The 22,442-nt window shown below is 36.9% G+C and overlaps 1 protein-coding gene across 1 annotated transcript in view; it reads right to left on the bottom strand.

The window, feature by feature from the left end:
• The window catches only part of LOC108707504 (glutamate receptor ionotropic, kainate 3), a gene marked incomplete at its 3' end in the record, with an annotated part of 197,164 nt that overhangs the window by 67,829 nt on the left and 106,893 nt on the right, over positions 1-22,442 (bottom strand). The window contains exon 10 of the mRNA XM_041582147.1: positions 12,278-12,481. Coding sequence (XP_041438081.1) covers positions 12,278-12,481 — 204 coding nt within the window. The remainder of the gene's footprint in view (positions 1-12,277; positions 12,482-22,442) is intronic.

Raw genomic sequence — 22,442 nt, 5'->3', positions numbered from 1 at the left:
GCATCTTCCTATCAAAATTTACAAGAAGTGATTTATGATTTTTGGGGAAAAGTGCAAAAGAAGATGCAAGCCACCATGTTTTTGTAACTTTACACCCAGTCATAAGGTCAGTGCCTGTGGGCCTAGTTCCAGAGCACAAGGACCTGTGCTTTCCCCATGTTTTTAGCACTGCCTACACCCCGGTTTTATGATGGGGTACTCTTCCTTCTGCCACCTATCAATCCTAGTGATGGGCGAATTTCTCCCGTTTCGATTCACTGAAAAATGTGAAACGTGAAAACAGCCAAGCTTGGATTTTGGGGAGAGCGACTTTTCGGACGCGCACCCACAATTTTTTGTAGCCACCAAATTTTGACTGGAGTTTTGCGAATTTATCCCCTAGGCTCCCCTAGGGAGCAATGCTGCAAAGAAACCCTGTATATACCATCTGCCCTATGGCAAGTGGTAAGAAGAGAGCTGCCTTCCCCAGACACAAGCATTATTAAATGATGCCCACAGCCTGTGAAACAGATATTGCCTGACCATCATGACATTCTCTCCAGTCTGTGAAAATCTATATATTTATTTATAGCAGTAAGAGCGAGGACTAATTTGAAATTCTTTATTTCAAACTAAACAAAGTTTGAGAACTCTCTATTAACTTGACCTCAACTCAAAAAGCTTTTTTCTCACAGTTTGACATTTTCTGTAATTTGTCAATTTTCTTTTACCTTAGAAAAAAAAGCAAGCAATAGCAAATACTCAGGGTAGAACATGCAAAACAATTTCTCACTCCTGGCCGGTACTTACTCATGAGGGTTTAACACGTTATGTCCCATGCAATGTAAAATATATGGAACTTGGAACATTTCAAGTCAATTTTAATTAAAGGGATGTAGATTCACTGTGCCTTATGTCATATTTCATATGATGTAATGTCTTGTTTTCAAAAACTATATTAGTAATGTTAACAAATGATTCACCAGCAGCTATATCTTGTTTTCCAAGGCCGAAAAATTTTAATAAAACCATTCAACACGGCTTCTGTCTCCTTGAAATTCCAAATTGTGGAGATAAAGAAATTTCTTGTTTGGGATGTAGCCAGTTCTGTATTGTTTTCTGTGTCTTTTGTATGGAAAGCTTAAAAAATCCTATATTTTGTCATTTTAGAATAGCTAAGGCATCCCCCCCATACAAAATGTGATAAGTTCACAAACAAAAAGCATACAAGCCTCTACTGTAACTTAATTCCCACTTATAAAATGTAATATCTGGAGGAATAATGCTATTGTTTATTTTTTTATTCAAATATTTCATCTAATGATTTTAAAAAATCTTGAGGTCATAAGGTAAATGAAAGAATAACACTTTATTTAGTATAATGGAAATGAAGATAGATTCTTGAATGTGAATTTGTATAGAAAACAATGAACCCCTTTATCTTTCTTTTTCATGTTCTTGTACCACTACACATTTTTGCCCCCCCCCTCTCTCTCTTCTTGTCTAATAACCTTGACCCTATTAAAGCATTCTTCAGGTAGAACTACTATGTTATTGTCTCTTCCATTACGTTTGTTTCAGCAATAAGTAGCAAAGCAAAAGCTTATGTGAATTTTCATACAGTATGTATCAGCATCTTTTGGGTTAACCCCAAACAAGGAATTGATTGCTACCTATAAAATTAATAATATTTTTATAAACTGGGTTTCAACCTCCACAGGGTTAGAAAGTAACTAGTACAAATGATTTAATTCTTTTTATCAAGGTGGGAATATGACCATTCACCAGATTCTGTACAACTACCAATGTGCTAATATACTAAACACTACTGTTAACCTGTTCCACTGCACCTACAGTACTTGTTCTCTATAGAAATTGACAATTTACACAATGCAATTCACCAATGAGAATTCTTCTGACCAAAAATGAAATTATAGATGCAAGTGAGAATGCTGATTACCTGCACTTTGTCAGCCACCTTGTTGTTATCTTACATACTATGATTATTTTATTTCGACATCATTATGTTACTTTATAACGAGCTTCCAGCTTCAGTTGCAAGAACAAAGAACACGAAGCTAGACTTACACAGCTAGGATTCTCATTGGAGGATTATTTTCTATTTTAATGCAGCTGCTGTGAGCCCTGGGGAGCTGGAGAAAAGTTTTATTGAGCAAAATTGCTTTAAGAATGATGTTGCTGGACAACACCTCCTGGCATGCCTTGACCTTGATAATAAATTATTGTATGTTGGAATTTGTTAGTTCAGCAACAAGTCTTGTTGAGTAGTAAAATAGAGCAGGGCTTAGTGTGTCTTTGAATAAAATCACACAATACTGGTGCCACCAACAGACATCAGCCATTACTAGTGATGGGCGAATTTGTCCCTTCTCACTTCGCCCGTGACAATTTTATTTTGTCCAATTGCATTGAAGTCAATGCGCACAACTATTTTGACTCGCGCCCACATTTTTTTGATGCTTCGGATTTTTTGCCGACAGTCGCTGCAGTTTCGCAAATGTATTCGTGGGTGGCAAAGCGCGTAATTCACCTCAAATTTATGCCTGGCAAATTTATTCGCCCATCACTAGCCATTACCTAGTCAAACATTTCAACATAAATCTATATCAGCATCAATGCAGAATAACTAGATGTCTCCTAGTCAAATATTTCAACATGAGTCTATATCAGCATAAATGCAGAATAGCTAGATGCCTCCAATACATGCAGAAATCCTTATTGAATATGTAAAAGTCCCAACAAATGATCATGTAAAGCAATATCAAAGAAATCACTTTCCCTGCATGTTAAAGAATCTCATTAGCTAAACATATGCTTCATTAGTAATTTATGGAACTTCAAAATGAGCACACCCCTGAAATCTAAGAAATGATGGTATATGGAATAAAGGATACCTTTATCAAAGGCACCCATGCAGGATTATGCTTTTTCTTATCATGTGACAGTGGTTGCTGTGCTCACCATTAAATGCATTGTCCCACTCTAAAGGGATTGGGAATAGGATGCATGCACTGTGATTGATATTCATATGCATGATACAGTGCACTGAAATGGATTTTATACTGTAGTCATCTATAGGGATGTAGCGAACTGCCGATTTGGTGTTCGCGAACGCCGTTCGCGAACACCGGCAAAAAATGCGAACGTTCGCGGACAGTTCGCGAACTTCGAACACCCGCTAAAATCGTTCGATTCGAACGATCGAAGGATTTTAATCATTCGATCGAAGGATTTTCATTCGAATCGAACGATCGAAGCCATTCGATCGAATGCTTTTCATTCGATCGAATGCTTACAATCGTTCGAACGAATGGAAATCGTTCGATTTTTAGCGGTCGAAGGAATTCGAATGGTCGAATGGTCGAACGACTTGTATTCGAATCGAACGCGAACTCAAAATGCGAACGTTCCCAAACGTTCGCGAACATTCGGCGGACGCGAACGGTCGAAGTTCGCGCGAACTAGTTTGCAGCAGAACAGTTCGCTACATCCCTAGTCATCTATGCAGATCCTTAGAGGAATATACAACTATCACAACTCTCATGCAATGAAGGAAGGAATATCTGAGGACAGTGGGGCTACTGGAATTGCAACTGGACAGTAACCCATGGCAACCAATAAAATTTCTGCTTTCATTGTTCTACCTGCAGCTGGCTTCATAAAAGCGAATCCCTGAGTGGTTGCCATGGGTTACTGCCCAGGTGCATATGTGCCCATTGATTGTAAATGAGTGGTTGAATGAATGAGCTATTCAGAAACATGGCTTTGCCAGGAATTTAAAAAAAATACATCAAATTTTTACAACTCCAGTGGCCTCCTTTTCTCAGTGACCTACTGTGCTTGTCCAAACTCTCTTGAACATAAATAACGAAATGCAAACCAAGAAAGAAGTAAAATAAAACCTGTTTATTCCCTGTGCATCATTTGATGCCAAACCAATGTCTGGAACTAAAATTCAGTCTGATAACCTGAATGCTTTGGCATGATCGTAACATGGCACGACAGACTCATTAACAGTATAACAGCATGACATCCCACTGTGAATTACTATTGGCACGTTGTTTCACTTTAACACAGGCTCTTATTTATTTTCTTATTTCCCCGTCTCTGTTCAGCAATTAGAATGTGCTTCTATTGTAATCCTGTGTAGTGTTGCGAGCGTTGGCGAATTATAGACGCTCACATATAAAAACAACACCTGCAGCAGTATTTTTCATCGCCCATAAGAGACATCTTTTGAAGAATGTGACAAACTTGAAGTAGATTCTCAGAGGATAAAATCACTGTGTTGTTTGCGAAATAGATTTTGATCAGTCAGACACCCACCAAGCATGTTTTGTCAGTGACTCGCTGCTGACATTAAGAACAGTTTTGGCAGGCTATAGTCAATTCCCGCACTTTCAGTGATCCATCACTATTGTTACGGGGGAACGTATAATAGGCACCTTTCATTGGAAAACACAGGTCTGTCCTTAACTGTGCTTGTCAGGCTGCTAGATCAGCTTTTGAAACTCTCTCTCTGATTTCCAGAACCTACTTATACTGCTGGAAGGCAACCAAGCAGAGTGGTGGGGGAGTTACTGCTTTATTATAGGATTTTATGGATAGAGCTCTAGGCAGATTTCTAATTTTGCAGTGGCTTCTCAAAACACTCAAGTCACCCAAAAACCATAAAAAGTTTCAGCATGAATCAAGGCAGAGTTTTATAGAGCTGTACAGCAGCATGTATTTTAAAGAAGCACTAAAAGCAGAAGTATGTTAATCTTATTCTAGGCAAACAACATTATGTCATTGCTTTAGTTTATCCCCATGAAGATTCCGAGTTCCTTATCCTGCTACTCAAAAAAAGAACATAAAACCTTCCTAAAGTTCTCTAGTTTGCTTTAACCACCTTCACAAAGAATACTTTCATTTATGATTTATAATTATAATTGGTTTTTATGAGTTATATAGTTAGATTACTGTGCAATTATAGTTTGCTGATATTTCACTGTAGTCAAGCATCAAGGTACATCACATACAAAATCAGTGCTTTTAAGTGTTATAGCCAAAAGAAATAATTATAATAACCCAAGCAGTGCATCATCGATTAGGTTGTACACAAGATTCTTATTGATGGACCCTCCAAGGAAAAAATCATTTCTGTGACTCCTTTCAAAGTTTTTAACCCAAGGAATGATAGGAATACAGGTACTGTATGGGACCTGTTATCCAGAATGGTATAGATGTGTACTTTTCCGGATGAGAGATCTTCCTGTAATTTGGATCTCCATACCTTAAGTCTACTAAAAAATTTAAACATTATAATTACAGAGAAAAAGGAAATCATTTTTAAAAAGTATTTGTTCATAATGGACTCTATGGGGTATATTTATCAAAGAGTGAAGTTAAAGATCGCCATTTCTATGGGATTTTGAAAGGCGTATCTATCAAAGGATGAACTTTCACTTTCACCCATTGATAAATATGCTTTTAAAAATCCCATGGAAATTAATGGAGAGTAGCAGAATTTCACTCTAGAGGACTATGGCCAATTCTAACTTGACTTTTTGATAAATATACCCCTATGGGAGAAAGTCTTCAAGTAATTCAGAGCAGAAGAGTCATACAAATATTTCAATGATATAACTTTGTCTGTTTGTCTGTAGGTTTCTACCATCAAAAAATGTATTTGAAAGTGTTATGTTTTGGGTAGCCGAGGATGAGGAGAGTATAACAGTGCTTTATTAACAGAGTCAAACAGCCATTACACAACAGTAAGCAAGCTTAAACTCTAACTCTCAAGCTGTACAGAAAGTCCTGTGTATGCACGGTACAAGTCCTGTGCACAGTGACACCCGCAGGCCATTTGTATAAACACCACAAATAACACTAGGGAAACCAAAAATTAGATAAATGTAAAATACTAACTCCACAGCAGGGTCACTAATGCTTCTCATTGTACTAAATTGTCACATTATTAAGAGAACTACTTTTATTGTATGTAATTATTGGTTTAAAAACTTTGGGTGTTCCAGTAAAACATTCTCAACAGTGCTGAGAATCATGGTTAAAAGTAGGGGATATTGTAACACTTTGATATCGTGTTACTAATGTAGTAAGAAGTGCCAGTGATTATAACAATGGCAGTGGTAGAGACCAAGACAATAAATTGCTCTGTATATGTTTTTATACACATTTGTTACAGTGTGTACTTTTTTATGGAAAAAAACACTAAAAGGGAGGTTTTTATTATTTACAATTCAACCCAGGTTTAGGCTTTTTCTTTCCCTGAAATTGTGATTATCTAACTAATGGAATATACCTCACAACTCTTTGAAATCTGCTTTCTGCACTGACAAAATGAAAGCTAAAATGTTGTGATTATCCTGACCTTTTTTTTCCTTGTGCCAATAAAGTGATACAGTCTAGGTATCTGGACTTGTCTTTGTTACTTTACTATCTGTGGCCACTATATAGTCACAGCATTTTCTCCACTCATTGTTAAAAGGCTAAGATATATCTATATAGATATAGACCGTAACCTTAGCGTACTTCTATTTCCATTTAATATAATAAGACTGGAAACAAAAGGAAGAGAATGAAGCTCCTTTTCCACATTCCACATTTGGAATTTGTTTCTCTCAGTCTTTCTTTTATATTTTTTTCATGCAAATACCAAATAATAATTAAAATAATGAATTAATAAAAGAATAATGAAGTATATTACATTGTGAATCAGAACTGCTCTTTGATTTCTTTTCTGCCCATTGACAGAAGAGAAATTATTGTCCTACATGTATATTAGTAGAGGTATTGGACCTGTTATCCAGAATGCTCAGGACCAGGGGTTTTCCAGATAACAAATCTTTCCATAACTTGGATCTTCATACTTTGTCTACTAGAAAATCATTTAAACATTACAGTAAATAAACCCAATAGGCTGGTTTTGCTTCCAGTAAGGATTCATTATATAGATATTATAGTTATTATAGATTTATTATATAGCTTGGATCAAGTACAAGGTACAAAATTATTATTACAGAGAAAAAAAGGAAATCATTTTCAAAAATGTGGATTATTTATATAAATTGGAGTCTATGGCAGATGGTCTTCCCTTAACTCAGAGCTTTCTGGATAACAGGTTACCGAAAAACGAATCCCATACCTGTACTTGAACTTTTCAAGCTGGTCAGAATATCTGTGACTGAACACAATAGAAGGAAAGTAACCCAACCTGGTAATACCAACCTGGCATACATGCCTAGAAAATGGAATAGTACACTGGCGATAATGGCCATTTTGTCACATGCACACAGAATTATTAATTACTTGAGTGACAAAATGGTCAGTATCAACCTGTCGAGATCCTGTAGAAGTCAATGACAGAGGTCCTTGTTCTTGCTATCTAATCCAGAACACAAGAGCAACACCTAGAAAAACTTCCATGAAAGAAAATGAAATATAATATGTTAGGATTAGAAATGCTAATATTCACCTATCTGCCTATAGAATACACAAGCATAGTACTTGACATGAAGAGTGCAATGTTTTATCAATCCTGTGCAGCATTACAGCATTGACTGATGCTGAGCCGTTAAATATACTGCAGCTCAATCAGTGTCCCTTGATCTCTTATTAAACCTATAAAACTTTCAATTTTCGCTTCTGCTTCTCTCCCACTGCCTCGTCCTCCTCCCACATTTTTGCTGTCAGCCCCAATCTGCGGCTGCTGTCTTTCAACGGAGAGTCTGGTAATTCAAAAGTCTCAGTTGATCACCGCTCCCGCAGTACAATCTGTAATGTATGTTAACAACCACGTTGTGTAGTCATCCATCTTCATACAAAGAAGGCCTTTCAGTGGAACACTGTGCTGCTCAGCCAGGACTAGGGAGCTTTTGTCTTCTGTCTGATTAATAAAGGATTGTGCAAGATAAATAAAGGTTATATAAATGGGGGCCAGCGGCTGTAGAACCCATGCCAGGACAGATTGGTAAATGAAATGTACTGGCTGCCTAATTAGCTTTTTCCTCCTCTCTCTGCCTCTCTAAGGAAGCAAAACAAATGTAGTAAACAACAGTCAAGGAAGCGAGCTAATGAGAACCAAAGTGTGCCACATCCAACACATGAAACAATAAAGGATACTCAGGTCCGAATGACTAGGGAGCAAACCAATAATAGCAGCAGTCATACTGATGAAAGAATTATAGGAATTATGTTTTTTTTTTCTACTTCTGGCATTCCAAATGTTGCCTATCTTTGTCCAAGTATGTTCCATTACATCCATCAGAAAATAACTCAACATGTTATACACGTTACATTCATAAGCTATGCAAAGTAAATCCAGATAAAATTTGTAATGAAACTGTGGTATTTTTTTAAGTTCTGGACACAAAGTTGTACTTGGTATAAAAGTTCAGCAGTGCAGTAGAGCAGAAAAGCTATAAAACCCACTGAAGGTTATGTATTAATAATATCTTTTTCCATGCAGAATTATTACAGAATGCTGTGCAGTTGGCTTGTAAAGTTTCTCAAAGTATCTGTGATTGCTTTTAAGATGCCAGTTGTCTGGCTAGAGATGGCAAGGGATTAAAAGTAACTTACTGACAAACATGTCAGAAAACAGTCCCTTGAATCTAAAAATAGCAATATTCAAGCAGGAACGGCTGTAAAACAGCAAAAACCACTCAATGTAACTAGTAACAGAAAAGGAATATACAGTTTATCTAAGAACCAGAGTTATATCCTAAATGGTCCCTATAGTTGATGATTTTTAAAACGTGATAAAACATATTTGACTATTGTGATTTAATGCAACTGAGCCAGTGAGTTATAGTTTTTTAGAAAGTGACACTGTGTGGCCCATTTACTTAGTTCGAGTGAAGGAATAGAATAAAAATTACTTTCAATTTCGAAAATGTTTTTTTGGCTACTTCGACAATCGAATGGGCTACTTCGGCCTTCGACTCGTACGATTCGAACTAAAAATCGTTCGACAATTCGACCATTCGATAGTCGAACTACTGTCTCTTTAAATTAAAACTTCGACCCCCAAGTTCGCCACCTAAAACCTACCGAAGTCAATGTTAGCCTATGGGGAAGGTCCCCATAGGCTTTGCTATCTTTTTTAGGTCGAAGAAAAATCATTCGATCGATGAATAAAAATCCTTCGAATTGAACGATTAGAAGGATTTAATCGTTCGATCGGACGATTTTTCGTTCGAAAAATTGTGGGAAATCCTTCGACTTTGATATGCGAAGTTGAAGGATTTCAATTCGGCAGTCGAATATCGAGGGTTAATTAACCCTCGATATTCGACCATAAGTAAATTTGCCCCTGCATCTTTATTCCAACAAAGAAGAATTTATGAAAAATAAGCCCAATACATAAGCTTTTTCATGTAAATGTACAATATATGACCAATATATGACCAAAACAATCACTCATTCTAAAATGACTATTCCTTAAATGCTCAGTGCTAAGTTCTAAACCTTCATTGAAAGCAATATCAGTGCAAAGAGCACAAGTTTTTTTTATGGGTGAACAGTAGCACACAAGACTGACATTACCATGTACAGTGGCAAGCAGAGGCTGGTGTGGTGTAAAGGTCATCTCCACTGGACTTTTGTAATTTGGTGCTCAATACCTTCAATTAATAACTTGCCAAATTAACCCTTTTATTGCACTTAGAGGAGAATAAAGTGGAGGGCCACATGGCCTTGTAGATGAACATAGAAAAACTCTATTGAAAGTCACCAGCATCCCCAATAATTACTGATACACAAATCCCCCAGCAAATATTAATACAACAGAACCCAGGTTCACAGACTGGTAGGCCTGCCAGATGCCTGTTGCCTACTATCATGTCCCTCCTCCCCAGGCCATATCCTCTGTACTGTACAAGTTCCAGGCACATTCTTGCATCAGGGCCAAAAGGCCTGTCTAATTCTGGTTTCCCTTTTCACTGGGTCTTGCAAGGTATTGCTGAGTCACTGACTCATTCCTCATTTCTCTATGGAGCCTCAGCTGGTCAACTAGCTGTTCAAACACTATGTCTCGCTATTTATAGTGATCCCCATGGGTCTAAGATACCACTCGCTAACCTATCATTAGTTAATGACTTTGGGTACTTTACCAAGGCGGCAAGCCTCAGGCTTCCTGGTGTCATTCTATTCTTCTTACATACTAAATAAACAGTGATAAAATTACTACCCCTTATACTCCAGAGAAGTGGAAGCACATTTCAATTGTGCTCTACCATCCGGCAGATGCCAGAAAAATCCCAAATTTCTGAATGCATACTGCTAACTATACATTTTGGTATCCTCTTGCATTGTATTTACTTCCTCTTTTTGTGAAATCACAGAGTCTACTAGATTTTGTGTCATTATGGTAGATAATACATAATATTATCATGTATTACCAATTTTTATCATGTAATCAGAAGCTGGGGTTGTGACAGCTTTGTTAAAACTTTAGCTAGTGAATGTATATTTTTTAAAAAGGGCAGTATACTCAATAGCATGGGTTCAATAGTGCTTCGGCTGAGCATACTTGTTGCCTATTGTTTTAATCATGAAACATCTATAGTTTTGTTATTGCTCAAGCTAAACAGGACAAACAGGGAAATTGAAGGTACGCTATATTTGGTTCTTGCAAGATAGATTACCCTTTGTTCATGGGTTGGGACTGGTTTAATTATCTACCTTTCAGACGACTACTATAATGCATCCACTGGCTTTTCTAATCATCACCTCTCTCTCTTCAGAGAAGCAGCTTGTCTCCTGATAAACATTTTTTTTTTTATCATGCAACAAATATTTTTAAGAAATGTTCTTGTAACTTCTAAAGCCCTTCTTTTTCGGTTTGGCAATACAGAAGTGATACACCATTTGTAATTCTTTGTTGGTGATAACCCCAGAGTAAATCATAGCAGTCACTGACTAATATCATAAGCCATTTGGAATTGTCAAATCTTATGTAACTGCATACAAATAGGAAAGACCATATGCATCCACTGTTAACCAATTAGCTGGCAAGCATTCATTTTTTAGAGGATTTAATATCTCTAAAGGGAACCTTTCAAGGCAAATAAAACATATAAGTATACAGAAAATTAATAATTTAATAAAATATTAAATTAATTAATAATTTAATAAAATATTGAATCACAATATTCTCATGCAAATGGAACCCTACTGCTTCTACCTACAATTGCTGCACCCTCCACCCCAGTCCTTTAATGCATAATCTAACCAGAGTGTTACTAAATACACCCTGGATACACACAATGGCTTCTGCAGATGTGTAAACTCTAATGGTGACATTTTATACTTTTGACAAAATTAAAAACCCATTAAATAACTCAGAAAATTGGAGCATGAAAGCTGACCAATCAAAGCTTGATTAGCAGCACAGCTTGTCACCATGGAGACCTGTTTTCCTAACATTATTAATGATAGCTTTTGCTTAAGAAGAGACCATTGCATCCATTAAAATGACTGTAATGTTCTGAGGCCCCCCTTCAAAAAAAAATCCGATTTTTCCTAGGAGTTTATTTTTCTCTTATTTTTTCTAACTGGCAATCTGTGATTCCCTGTAAAACAGCAGGGCTAATTTCAGAAGGGTTTCATGTAAGACAGAGAAGAATTTCAAACTGCATTCAAATGAGCAGTCTCTTAACTCCTTGATGTCAGAAACGACAGCTGCATATTTCATGTTGTAACAGAATGGTGAGTCCCATAGGTTGAATGCTACAGAAATGCTTGCAGCAGTTTTGACAGTTGCAATTAAGAAGAAAAACTCTTTTTTATTTACACAAAAGGTATCTTGTTTTCAGAGAAAGGATTTAGAAGTAATCTTTAAGCTACATTACTGTAACAAATGTAAATAGCTTTGTGCGCTGTAATACACATGCACACAGATGGAAGCATAAAAGAAATGACATTTACAGCACTGCAAATCTTACATATTTGTGATGTGTTTATGAATGTATACGCTTTGCTGCAAGTAAAAATAGGTGTCTTCATATTTGGTTTGCCAAAACATATGTTTTGTTGCTATAAATCTCAGGTTTTACACTCCTAGGTTCCTGATGTTTTGGTTGTGAAACATTTCCCTGGGCAGTAGTTATAACCCACATCTCTATTAATGGTACCTGCCATTGATATCCCCCACTTTTTGTTATATAAGGCTTAGAGCCTATTGGATAATTTCTAGAAAGGGCATACTGTGTGTTTATGGGGAAAAAATTTACAAATAATTGAATATCTTTCAACTGAATATATCATAACTTACATGGTCAATGAGTTCCTTGACTAAGCCATTCCATTGGCCCTTCTCATCTTGGGATCCATATTTGCCATCGTCTACTAGTCGTATGTCATAATCGAATCCAAGTATTTCAGCTATCTTCTTCAGCAGATCAATGCAAAAGCCCTCAAACCGGTCTTTGCCAAATAAAGGAGTGTCTGACCTCTTGAACATCACATAAGGCTCCTCCTAAAAGTATTAAGAAATATATGGAATCTCTCAGATTATATTACTTCTACATTTTTTCAAGTTGCCATTTGCCTCTAAATTAAGGCAGAGGTATTGTAACTACTGCCAAAGGCATGCGAAATAGATAAAAGATAAATACATTACAATAAATATATTTATGCAGTTGTTTTGTTTTTTCTTATTGATGGGGGTCAGTGACTGCCACAACCAGACAACATTTTTCGTTGCTAACTGGAAGCAGGCAGAATAGGAATACCCATACAAAAGAAATAATGAAGACCAACTGAAAATGACCTTACAGCAGGTCTGTATCATATTAAAAGTTAATAGAAGGTTAATTTCGCTTTAAATGTACCAAAACAATAAACTTTAGCAATAAAACACATTAATAGGAATCCAATATTTGAAAACATGACAGCATTTACCAGTTAAATATGCTGAAGCTTTGTTCGCGATTGCTGACACCATAAGAAAATACTTCTAATATAGAAAACTCCTTTCCTTTTTCTTTACAATTGTTGGTGTTATAACATCACATCAAACAATATAGTTTGATTATGAGCTAATTATAAAGGAAGAGTCACTGCATTGTGAAAGCTGATTTGCATCTAGGTACATTATGCATTGCAATAAAAAAGCTTTTAAGTCTTCATGGAATATACACTATCCCCCTTCACAAGGCATCTAGCACTTACACGTAGCCATGATACAGTACCTCTCCTTGTTGATTCATTTTGTTAAACAACCTTCTCACAGGATACGCAATGCACTACTAAGTGTATATCAATGTCCTGTGACCCATAAGAATCAGACCACTGCTGTTCTGTAATCTTTTCTGCTAAATAAGAAAGTAAGTATAACATTTCGCTAACAACCAGTATCCAACTGTACTATGGACAATGTACTGTATATTATACTTCTTCCCTGTTGCTTCTCCCTTCAAGCCAGTGGTTTAACTTGAAGTTACTTGGTCCCTCAGCACAATTACTTTAGGGCCCCCTAAACTTTGTGAATAAGGTATTTTTATTGTAATATACTCAAACTGCTTGTCAGTCAGTGTCATTGGGTGCCCTATACCTCCTTTACCGCCTGTCACCTGTATCATTTACAGTTACATTCCTGCTTCAAGGAGACTTACAAGGAAATGCTGAGAATTTTACTGCAAAAGCTTAACGGTCAGATTGTTATTGGTGTTTATATTTTCTTCATTACTATTGTTCCCCCATGCAAAACAGTGGACTACTCTCATTTCTCCAGCTGTCCGGCTGGCACTGGTACTCCCTGACACTCACTGGTGCCCTTCTTCTATTCTCAGCCACCTGATACAAACAACAAATACAGAATACAGACAAATGAATAGCATGCCTCAATGAGTTTGTTTAATAAAATTACTAATTCACTGTCCCAAAAGAGCTATTTTTCTAAAGCAGCTACTTAACTAAACCATCAGCAGTTGAACTGAAAACAATTTCTTACATGGACACTCCATCCTCTGCCCATAAGTCCCCTCTCTTACTACAGTACTTAAACACCCAGCACCTCCTGCTTTGCTTCCCCGGGTCAACTAACAGGTTTGGATTGAATAATGGAATATGAATTTCTCTAGTCAGTCACATTGTATCTGCTGCTGAATATCAGCTTCTTAAAGACAAAGGCTTAAACTATGGTGGTATGTTTAGTTTTAAAGCTTCTGAATTACTAGTTGACATTACCATGCCAGATTGTTGAAGGCACCTTATTAACAACCAGTAGGGAACGTGATAGATAGTGATAGCGACATTGGACAAGATTAAGGTAGGAGGAAATGATATATGTAGAGAGGCATCTCATTGGAGACATCCCTTACATATGTGCATTTGTATGTGGGTGAAACAATTCCACATGCCAGAGAATGTCAGAATCCTCTATTCCAGGCTAGCCATAATAACATTTTACCATGCAAGCCTGGCTTCTTTAATCTTATACATTAATAAAACATTAGAATGTTTTTTTAATGCAAAGGGCAAAAGAAATGTTTTATGCTTTCAGTCATATGACCCAAAACAAGGAGCCTGATGTCAAATAACGTGTATTTTAGTGTCTGGAACGCTGTGAATGTCATGCTGCAGATATGGGACCTGTTATCCAGAATTTCAGGACCTAGGGTTTTTTTTAGATAAGGAATGGGCAAGGGATTGTTTTACCTTCAATAAGGATGAATTATATCTTAGCAAGTGCAAGGTACTGTTTTATTATTACAGAGAATATTGCATTATATTATTACAGATGGAAAATGGCCTTCGTGTAATTCAGAAATTTCTGGATAAAAAGGGATCCCACACCAGTAATAATGTCTCTGAAGTGTGCTCTCCACCCATTCATAAACCCACATTCAACTTAACCCCTGCTCTGTACCCAGAGCAAACATTAATGCAATAGTCTTACAGTAGCAACAGTTATTGCTGAACTGTTTGCAAAATCATGACTGCAGGAGAAGGTAGCCATAGACGCACTGATAATATCATACAAAACAAATTTTCATACAATATGGTGGGAGACGAGCCAACCAATATCGGCAGAAGACATAGATAACGGTCAGCTCGTCAATCAGGCTGGCTGAAAAATTTTGATCAGGCGCTTTCGAAGGAATCGTTAGATACAGGTAGAATTCTATTGTGTCTATCTGTATAACTAACGATTCAGCTCTAAACGTGTGCATTGAAACAAACAATCTTTCTTGGAAAGATCTTTTCCAGTAAAGATCATAATTGTAACGTCTATGGCAACCTAAAAAGCAAGACTAAAAGGAGGTCTAAATATTGTTGATCAATTGTACTTATATTTTATAGGTTACTGCAACACAGTAAAGGGATCCAAATCCAAAGTGACTTGATGTAAACTTACTCAGGGTGCTTCTGTGAGCGCTTACTTTTCATTCATCTTCTATGCACTGGTGACTGGTGTAACTACAGAAGAAGCAGACTCTGCAGTCATGGGGGAGGGGGGCAGGCCACAGGGTCTGTTTCCTCTATAGTCATTCGTCTGCCTGTCCCCACTGCAAACTATTCACAGAGGGTAGGTGCAGAGTGTGCAGGGGAGGGCCAGGCATTTTACTGTGTATGCCGGGCACAAAATGATTTTCTTGCGGGGGTTTCCATGTTGATTAACACGAGTTGACTAAATACAGGGTAGAGCTTAAAAGTGTTCAGCAAAGAACTTTAAAGGGATCCTGTCATCGGAAAACATGTTTTTTTCAAAACGCATCAGTTAATAGTGCTACTCCAGCAGAATTCTGCACTGAAATCCATTTCTCAAAAGAGCAAACAGATTTTTTTACATTTAATTTTGAAATCTGACATGGGGCTAGACATTTTGTCAATTTCCCAGCTGCCCCTGGTCAAGTGACTTGTGCCTGCACTTTAGGAGAGAAATGCTTTTTGGCAGGCTGCTGTTTTTCCTTCTCAATGTAACTGAATGTGTCTCAGTGAGATAAGGGTTTTTACTATTGAGTGCTGTTCTTAGATCTACCAGGCAGCTGTTATCTTGTGTTAGGGAGCTGTTATCTGGTTACCTTCCCATTGTTCTTTTGTTTGGCTGCGGGGGGGGGGGGGGAAGGGAGGGGGGTGATATCACTCCAACTTGCAGTACAGCAGTAAAGAGTGATTGAAGTTTATCAGAGCACAAGTCACATGACTTGGGGCAGCTGGGAAATTGACAATATGTCTAGCCCCATGTCAGATTTCAAAATTGAATATAACAAAATCTGTTTGCTCTTTTGAGAAATGGATTTCAATGCAGCATTCTGCTGGAGCAGCACTAATTAACTGATTCATTTTTTTACCATGACAGTATCCCTTTAAGTTTACACCAACCACACCAACCACACCATTCATAAGTTTACACCAATTCTTTTTTTTGTATCCCCTTTAACCATTAAGGGTGCCTGTTATACAAAATCTGATCTCTTGTATAATTAAAGAACATGTCATTCTAATCAACTTTTCTCTTCTAGATATGTTAGTCTTGTTAGTTTGGATCTGCTGTCTTGCAGCATTGTTTTGGAGTCAGATCCAGGAGTGCATAAAATGTTAGAAGTCAGAGAAATACAATTACATTTACAAATAACTTTAAAGGGGATGTTCCCCTTCCAACACTTTTTTCAGTTCAGCTGTTTTCAGTTCATTTGAAGAAGATTTATTTCAATCGTTTTCTATTTTTGACCATTTTTCTAATATTGAAGTTTAAAATTAAATTTTTTACCTTTTTATGTCTTTCTAAAGTAGCTTGGTGGGTGGGGGTCATAGACTCTGTAAACTGTTCTTAATGATATATAAATTGATACATTTTTTTATCTTTGAACATGCTGAGGAGAATCCTTGAGTTTCATTAAAGGCAGCTGTTATAATTGATATAATAGCCGCTAATATTCCACAGATACTGCTGAAGTAATGTAGCAAATTGTAACAGTTCTGAATCTTACTACTGATTACTGAGCTGCCAGACTGAAACACCAGAGACAGGAACATTAAAATTTAACCTAAAAAAATTAAAGCAATCGAAAAAAATACTTTATTTCTGGTGAATCTAAAAAACCACTGAACTGAAAAAAATTGTTTAGAAGGTGAACAAACCCTTTAAATATAGTAAACCTTTAAATAATGTATATTGTAAAATTGCTTAAAAAAGTTATTGGGTAAAGGACCACTTTTAAGGGGCTGTAATCCTCCATAAAACTGTCCCACAGTGTTCAAATAACTTTCTAGTGAGAATTATAGCTGATATGTGTGAATATAGGTCCAAATTCTTTGTCCCTGCCCTATGATTGAAAACACTCTTATGTAAAGGATTCTCATAGGTGAATAATCTTGCATCTGTAATGTAACTGTTTGTGTCACCTACTTTAGAGAGCTTGAAGATTCAGAGGCCCTTTTATAACTAATACCATGTGTATATCTTCTCCAGATTCATAAAACCTCTCTAGCTAAAATGAGTTACCCAATATGTGCAGTACATTTTGTGAACTGAGAACTTAACAGCTTTAAGAAGAAGAAGTATCATACTACATGTTCTTTGCTTTGCACACATTCATGGTGGGACCTTTATATGTCATAACTAGCTAGCAGGTAAATCCTCTTAAAGTGTGTGTATCATATTAGAAGTTTGTCTTAGGGAATGTTTGCTATACACAAAACCCTAGTCACCTTAAAGACAAGGTTAGTTCTGAAAAAGCAGAGTTAAATTGTAAGCTCCACAGGGCAGGGATATACTGTGTTTGCAATTTTCCACATACACATCTGTGTACACAGCAAGTGAGTCTTTTAAAGAGAAGATATTTTTAGCAATGTGTAGGGAAAAAATGCAGAGGTGCAGTTATTAGTAAGGCAACAGCTTTAAAATCCATAAACGCCTATTAATTTTCTGCTGTCACAAAGTAGCAGTATGCACAGTTTAAATGCAGTAAGCGCTAAAATAGTTTAATGGATATTGCAGTCAAAAATGCTTTTTCGGGGGGCAATTCAAATCTCCGGGAAGCTGTTACTTAGAAACGATTCCTCTATTTATTTTTTTTAAATGGACAGGCATTGGATTCAAAAGCTCCCTCAACTCGTCTAAATCGATTCTTCTGCCCTCAATATAGAATATTTTGAGCTCTGAAATTGCTGTTGGAGAGCAGTGTTTGATGATCGGGTCATATATCTCTCCCTGAACGTGTCGTTTCAATATTAACAACTGGAATGGGAAAATAAAATAGGAAACCAGCCATCTAGAAATTCATCCCATGGCTTTTCCATACGATTAAACGCTATTGCAATCAGCTAGTTCACCTTTTTTTCCTGCAATATGATGAATATTTCAATAGCACCAAACAGGGCATCTTTGACTTGATAAGATGTAAAGATATAATTAGAGCAGAAAGCCTGAAGGAACCCAAATCATAGCATCATTTTACATGGCAATAAGCTGAGAAATCTATGTCTGTCAATTAAAATATAAATAAATAAATACAGAACTTGCCTTTCCCTGTAGACTTAAAAGCACAAAGGATAAAGGAATGACAGAGGTAGCTACAGAGCAATGTCATACTAAAAATAACATTGAGGAATATCATGAAGAGCAGATTGAAAAAGAAAAGGTGGTATAACCCTGGTTTAATGCTTGCTGAAAAGTGGAATACATTTCAATTCAAAGGCTGAAAATCATCTATTTTCTTTTCGAAAAATGTTAGCGATATAAAACGCCACCTTTAACCACCCAACGTGTCAAAAAGCATTTAAGAAATGCTTTTCTGAAAATGAGAACATACTGTAGCTGCAATCTGTCATCAAATATCACAACTTAGCAAATTAAATCAACAGTGAATATGGGGCACTAAGTGTAAATGTTTTAAGTTATAAACATTTTCCCATTAACATCCATATAAATTAATGCAAATTGTGTACATGAATATTTAGGATTATAATTTGGGTTTATTTTTGTATGCAACCTTGTTTTTTACCTGCAAATGCAGGTCAAGCAAAGATGGCTGCAGTCACAGGAATCTGAAATATTCAGTTAAGGAACTTGCATTTAAAGCTGGTTTTTGGGTAGCAGTTACATAGTTATGTAGTTACATAGTTAAATTGGGTTGATTAAAGACCATCAAGTTCAAACCCTCCAAATGAAAACCCAGCATCCATACACACACCCCTCCATACCTTCACATAAATTATATATACACCCATATCTATACTAACTATAGAGTTAAGTGTTGAAGGGTTAACATGCCTACGTGCCGACCCTTGTAGGCCTCTGTACTTGTTTTTCTGTACGACCCTGTACTGTCTCTTCTTAGACAACCTTGCATAAGTATCATCATGTACTATAAACAATATTATCAGCTTGCCTCAGACAAAATATCTTAGCTAAAGCGCATGCACATATTTGTCTCTTTTCTATCTTGTCCATCCTGAAGGATATACCTATTACAGACATATACTATGCTAATAACTATGCTGATACGTCACTATATTGGGACGTCTTTACTTATAACTATATAAGCCTATGTTTGACCTTCAATAAACGGAACTTGTTATTCTGACCCACTCGTTGGTGTTTCTTTGTGCAAGTTCCCCGGATCCGGAATACTAGGCATTGTTGGTCAGACGAAATCCAAAGGTTCCAGTAGCAGTCGGTTCATTGTCCCCTTCAAGTATCACAATAGCTTTTGATATTATGTCTATCCAAGAAATCATCCAAGCCACTCTTAAAGGCATTAACAGAATCAGCCATCACAACATCACCTGGCAGTGCATTCCACAACCTCTCTGACCTCACTGTAAAGAGCCACCTATGTTGCTTCAAATGAAAGTTCTTTTTGTCTAGTCTGAAGGGGTGGCCTCTGGTACAGTGATCCTCTTTATGGGTAAAAAGGTCCCCTGCTATTTGTCTCTAATATTCATGTCCTCTCGCAAGCGCCTTTTTACCAGAGAAAACAACCCCAACCTTGACAGTCTACCCTCATAATTTAAGTCTTCCATCCCTCTAACTAGTTTAGTTGCACGTCTCTGAACTCTCTCCAGCTCATTTATATCCCTCTTAAGGACTGAAGTCCAAACCTGCACTGCATACTCCAGATGAGGCCTTACCAGGGAGCTATAAAGAGGCATAATTATGTTTTCATCCCTTGAGTTAATGCCCTTTTATGCTAGACAGAACTTTATTTGTTTTAGTAGCTTGAGAATGACACTGCCCAGAATTAGACAACTTGTTTTCTACAAAACACCCTAGATCCTCTTCATTTAAGGAAACTCCCAACACACTGCCATTTAGTGTATAACGTGCATTTATATTATTTTTGCCAAAGTGCATAACCTTGCATTTATCAACATGGAACCTCATTTTCCAGTTTGCTGTCCAGTTTCCCAACTTAGACAAATCACTCTGCAATGTGGCAGCATCCTGCATGGAACCTATAGTTCTGCACAATTTAGTATCATCTGCAAAAATAGAAACAGTACTTTCAATGCCCACCTCCAGGTCGTTAATAAACAAGTTGAAAAGCAAAGGACCTAGTACAGAGCCCTGAGGTACTCCGCTAACAACACTGGTCCAATTAGAAAATGTTCCATTTACCACCACTCTTTGTAGTCTATCTTTTAGACAGTTCTCTATCCAGGTACAAATATTATGTTCCAGGCCAACATTCCTTTATTTAACCAGTAACCTTCTGTGTGGCACTGTATCAAATGCTTTAGCAAAGTCTAAGTAAATCACATTCACTGCCAGCCCAGAATCGAGGTCCCTGCTTGCCTTCTCATAAAAAGAAATTAAGTTAGACAAGAAGTTCTATTACACATAAAACCATGCTGGCACAAACTTATAGTATTGTTATTTGCTATGAAGTCCAGTATCTTATTCTTTATTAACCCTTCAAAAAGCTTTCCTACCACTGACTTCAGACTAACTGGCCTATAGTTTTGAGGCTGAGAACAAGATCCATTTTTGAATAGTGGCATGGTGCAGAGAGACTGGCGAATTGCTAATTAGTAATTCATATACAATCCAAAGCTTGATGAAGGGGCTTGACCCTGAAACGTTTGCTGAAATCTCACCTTGAATAAAAGAAAATTTTGGATTTTTTGCAGAAGCATTGAATGGAGTATGCCTTTGTTCATATACTAGTTTTAATTAGCAATTCACCAGTCTCTCTGCACTATGCCAGACCTCAATGAATCCTGAAAAATTAAGTAAAGAGGTTTGGCAATCACAGAGCTAAGCTCACTGAGTACCCTGGGATGAATACCATCTGGCCCTGGACCTTCATTTATCTTTATCACGTTCTAGTCTCTTTTGAATTTGTTCATGTCTGAACCATGCATCATTAGTTGTATTACTAGCATTGGGACTATTAATAAGGAAACCTTCATTAGCTGGTCCTCATTTGTGTAGACAAACGAAAAATATGAGTTCAGAATCTGAGCTTTTTTTTTTGTTCTCATCTACCAGCTGACCCCCTCTGATATTAAAGGTCCCATCCCTTCCTGCTTAAATTCTTTTACTATTAACATATTTAAAAAATAATTTAGGAATCTTTTTACTGCTTACCGCAATATCCTTTTCCATATTGATTTTAGCTTGCTTTTTTGCATGATTTATTGGCCTTGTTGTATCTTATAAAGGATTCAGCTGTCCCAGCTAACTTGAAAGCCCTAAAAGCACGTCTTTTCTTACCCACCTCAAAACCAACACTTCTATTGAACCAAAAAGGTTTTGCTTTGCAACAGCATTCCTTGCTTACAAGGGGAATATACTGACGTATATTTATTATGCATCATTTTAAAGACTTCCCATTTTGTTCTGTGTTTAACCCTGTGAAAAGCATTTCCCACTTAATATGTTGCAGAGTTGCTCTTATACTGTCAAAGTTTGCACGTATGAAATTTAGTGTTTTAGTTACTCCCTTATAGAATTGCCTCTGCAACAGAATTTCAAAGGAGACTATTCCCTAAATGCTCACCATGCAAATGCTAGAGATAAGTTCAGTATTATTATTACAAGATCCAAAAGAGAGTTATTCCTAGTAGGTTCTTGAACGAGCTGTAATAAAAGTTTTCATTCAGCATATTTATAAACCTATTAGCTTTTTCTGTCTTGGCAACCCCATTACCCCAGTCAATATCTGGATAATCAAAATCACTCATAGTAATAACTTGACCTACAGTAGTTATGAAGCTGCATCTATGTTTTGGTTTATAGCATACACCAATGATAATTTTCTTTGTAACCTTTTGCCCAGTCAAAATCTCCACCCAGTCAAAATTCTACACCCTCACCAGTGTCTGCTATTGTTATTTCTTTAATGCATGGCTTTAATTCAGGCTTTACATACAAACACACTCCTCCACCCTTTTTAATCCCTCTGTCCCTCCTAAAAAGGGTGTAACCATTTAAATTCAAAGTCCAGTCACATGTTTCATCCCACCAGGTGATACCAATTATATCA

The sequence above is a fragment of the Xenopus laevis genome, chromosome 2L (assembly GCF_017654675.1).
Source record: "Xenopus laevis strain J_2021 chromosome 2L, Xenopus_laevis_v10.1, whole genome shotgun sequence".
NCBI classification, from domain to species: domain Eukaryota; kingdom Metazoa; phylum Chordata; class Amphibia; order Anura; family Pipidae; genus Xenopus; species Xenopus laevis.
The sequence above is the reverse complement of the archived record's forward strand: the minus strand, read 5'-3'. Positions and strand labels throughout refer to the sequence as shown.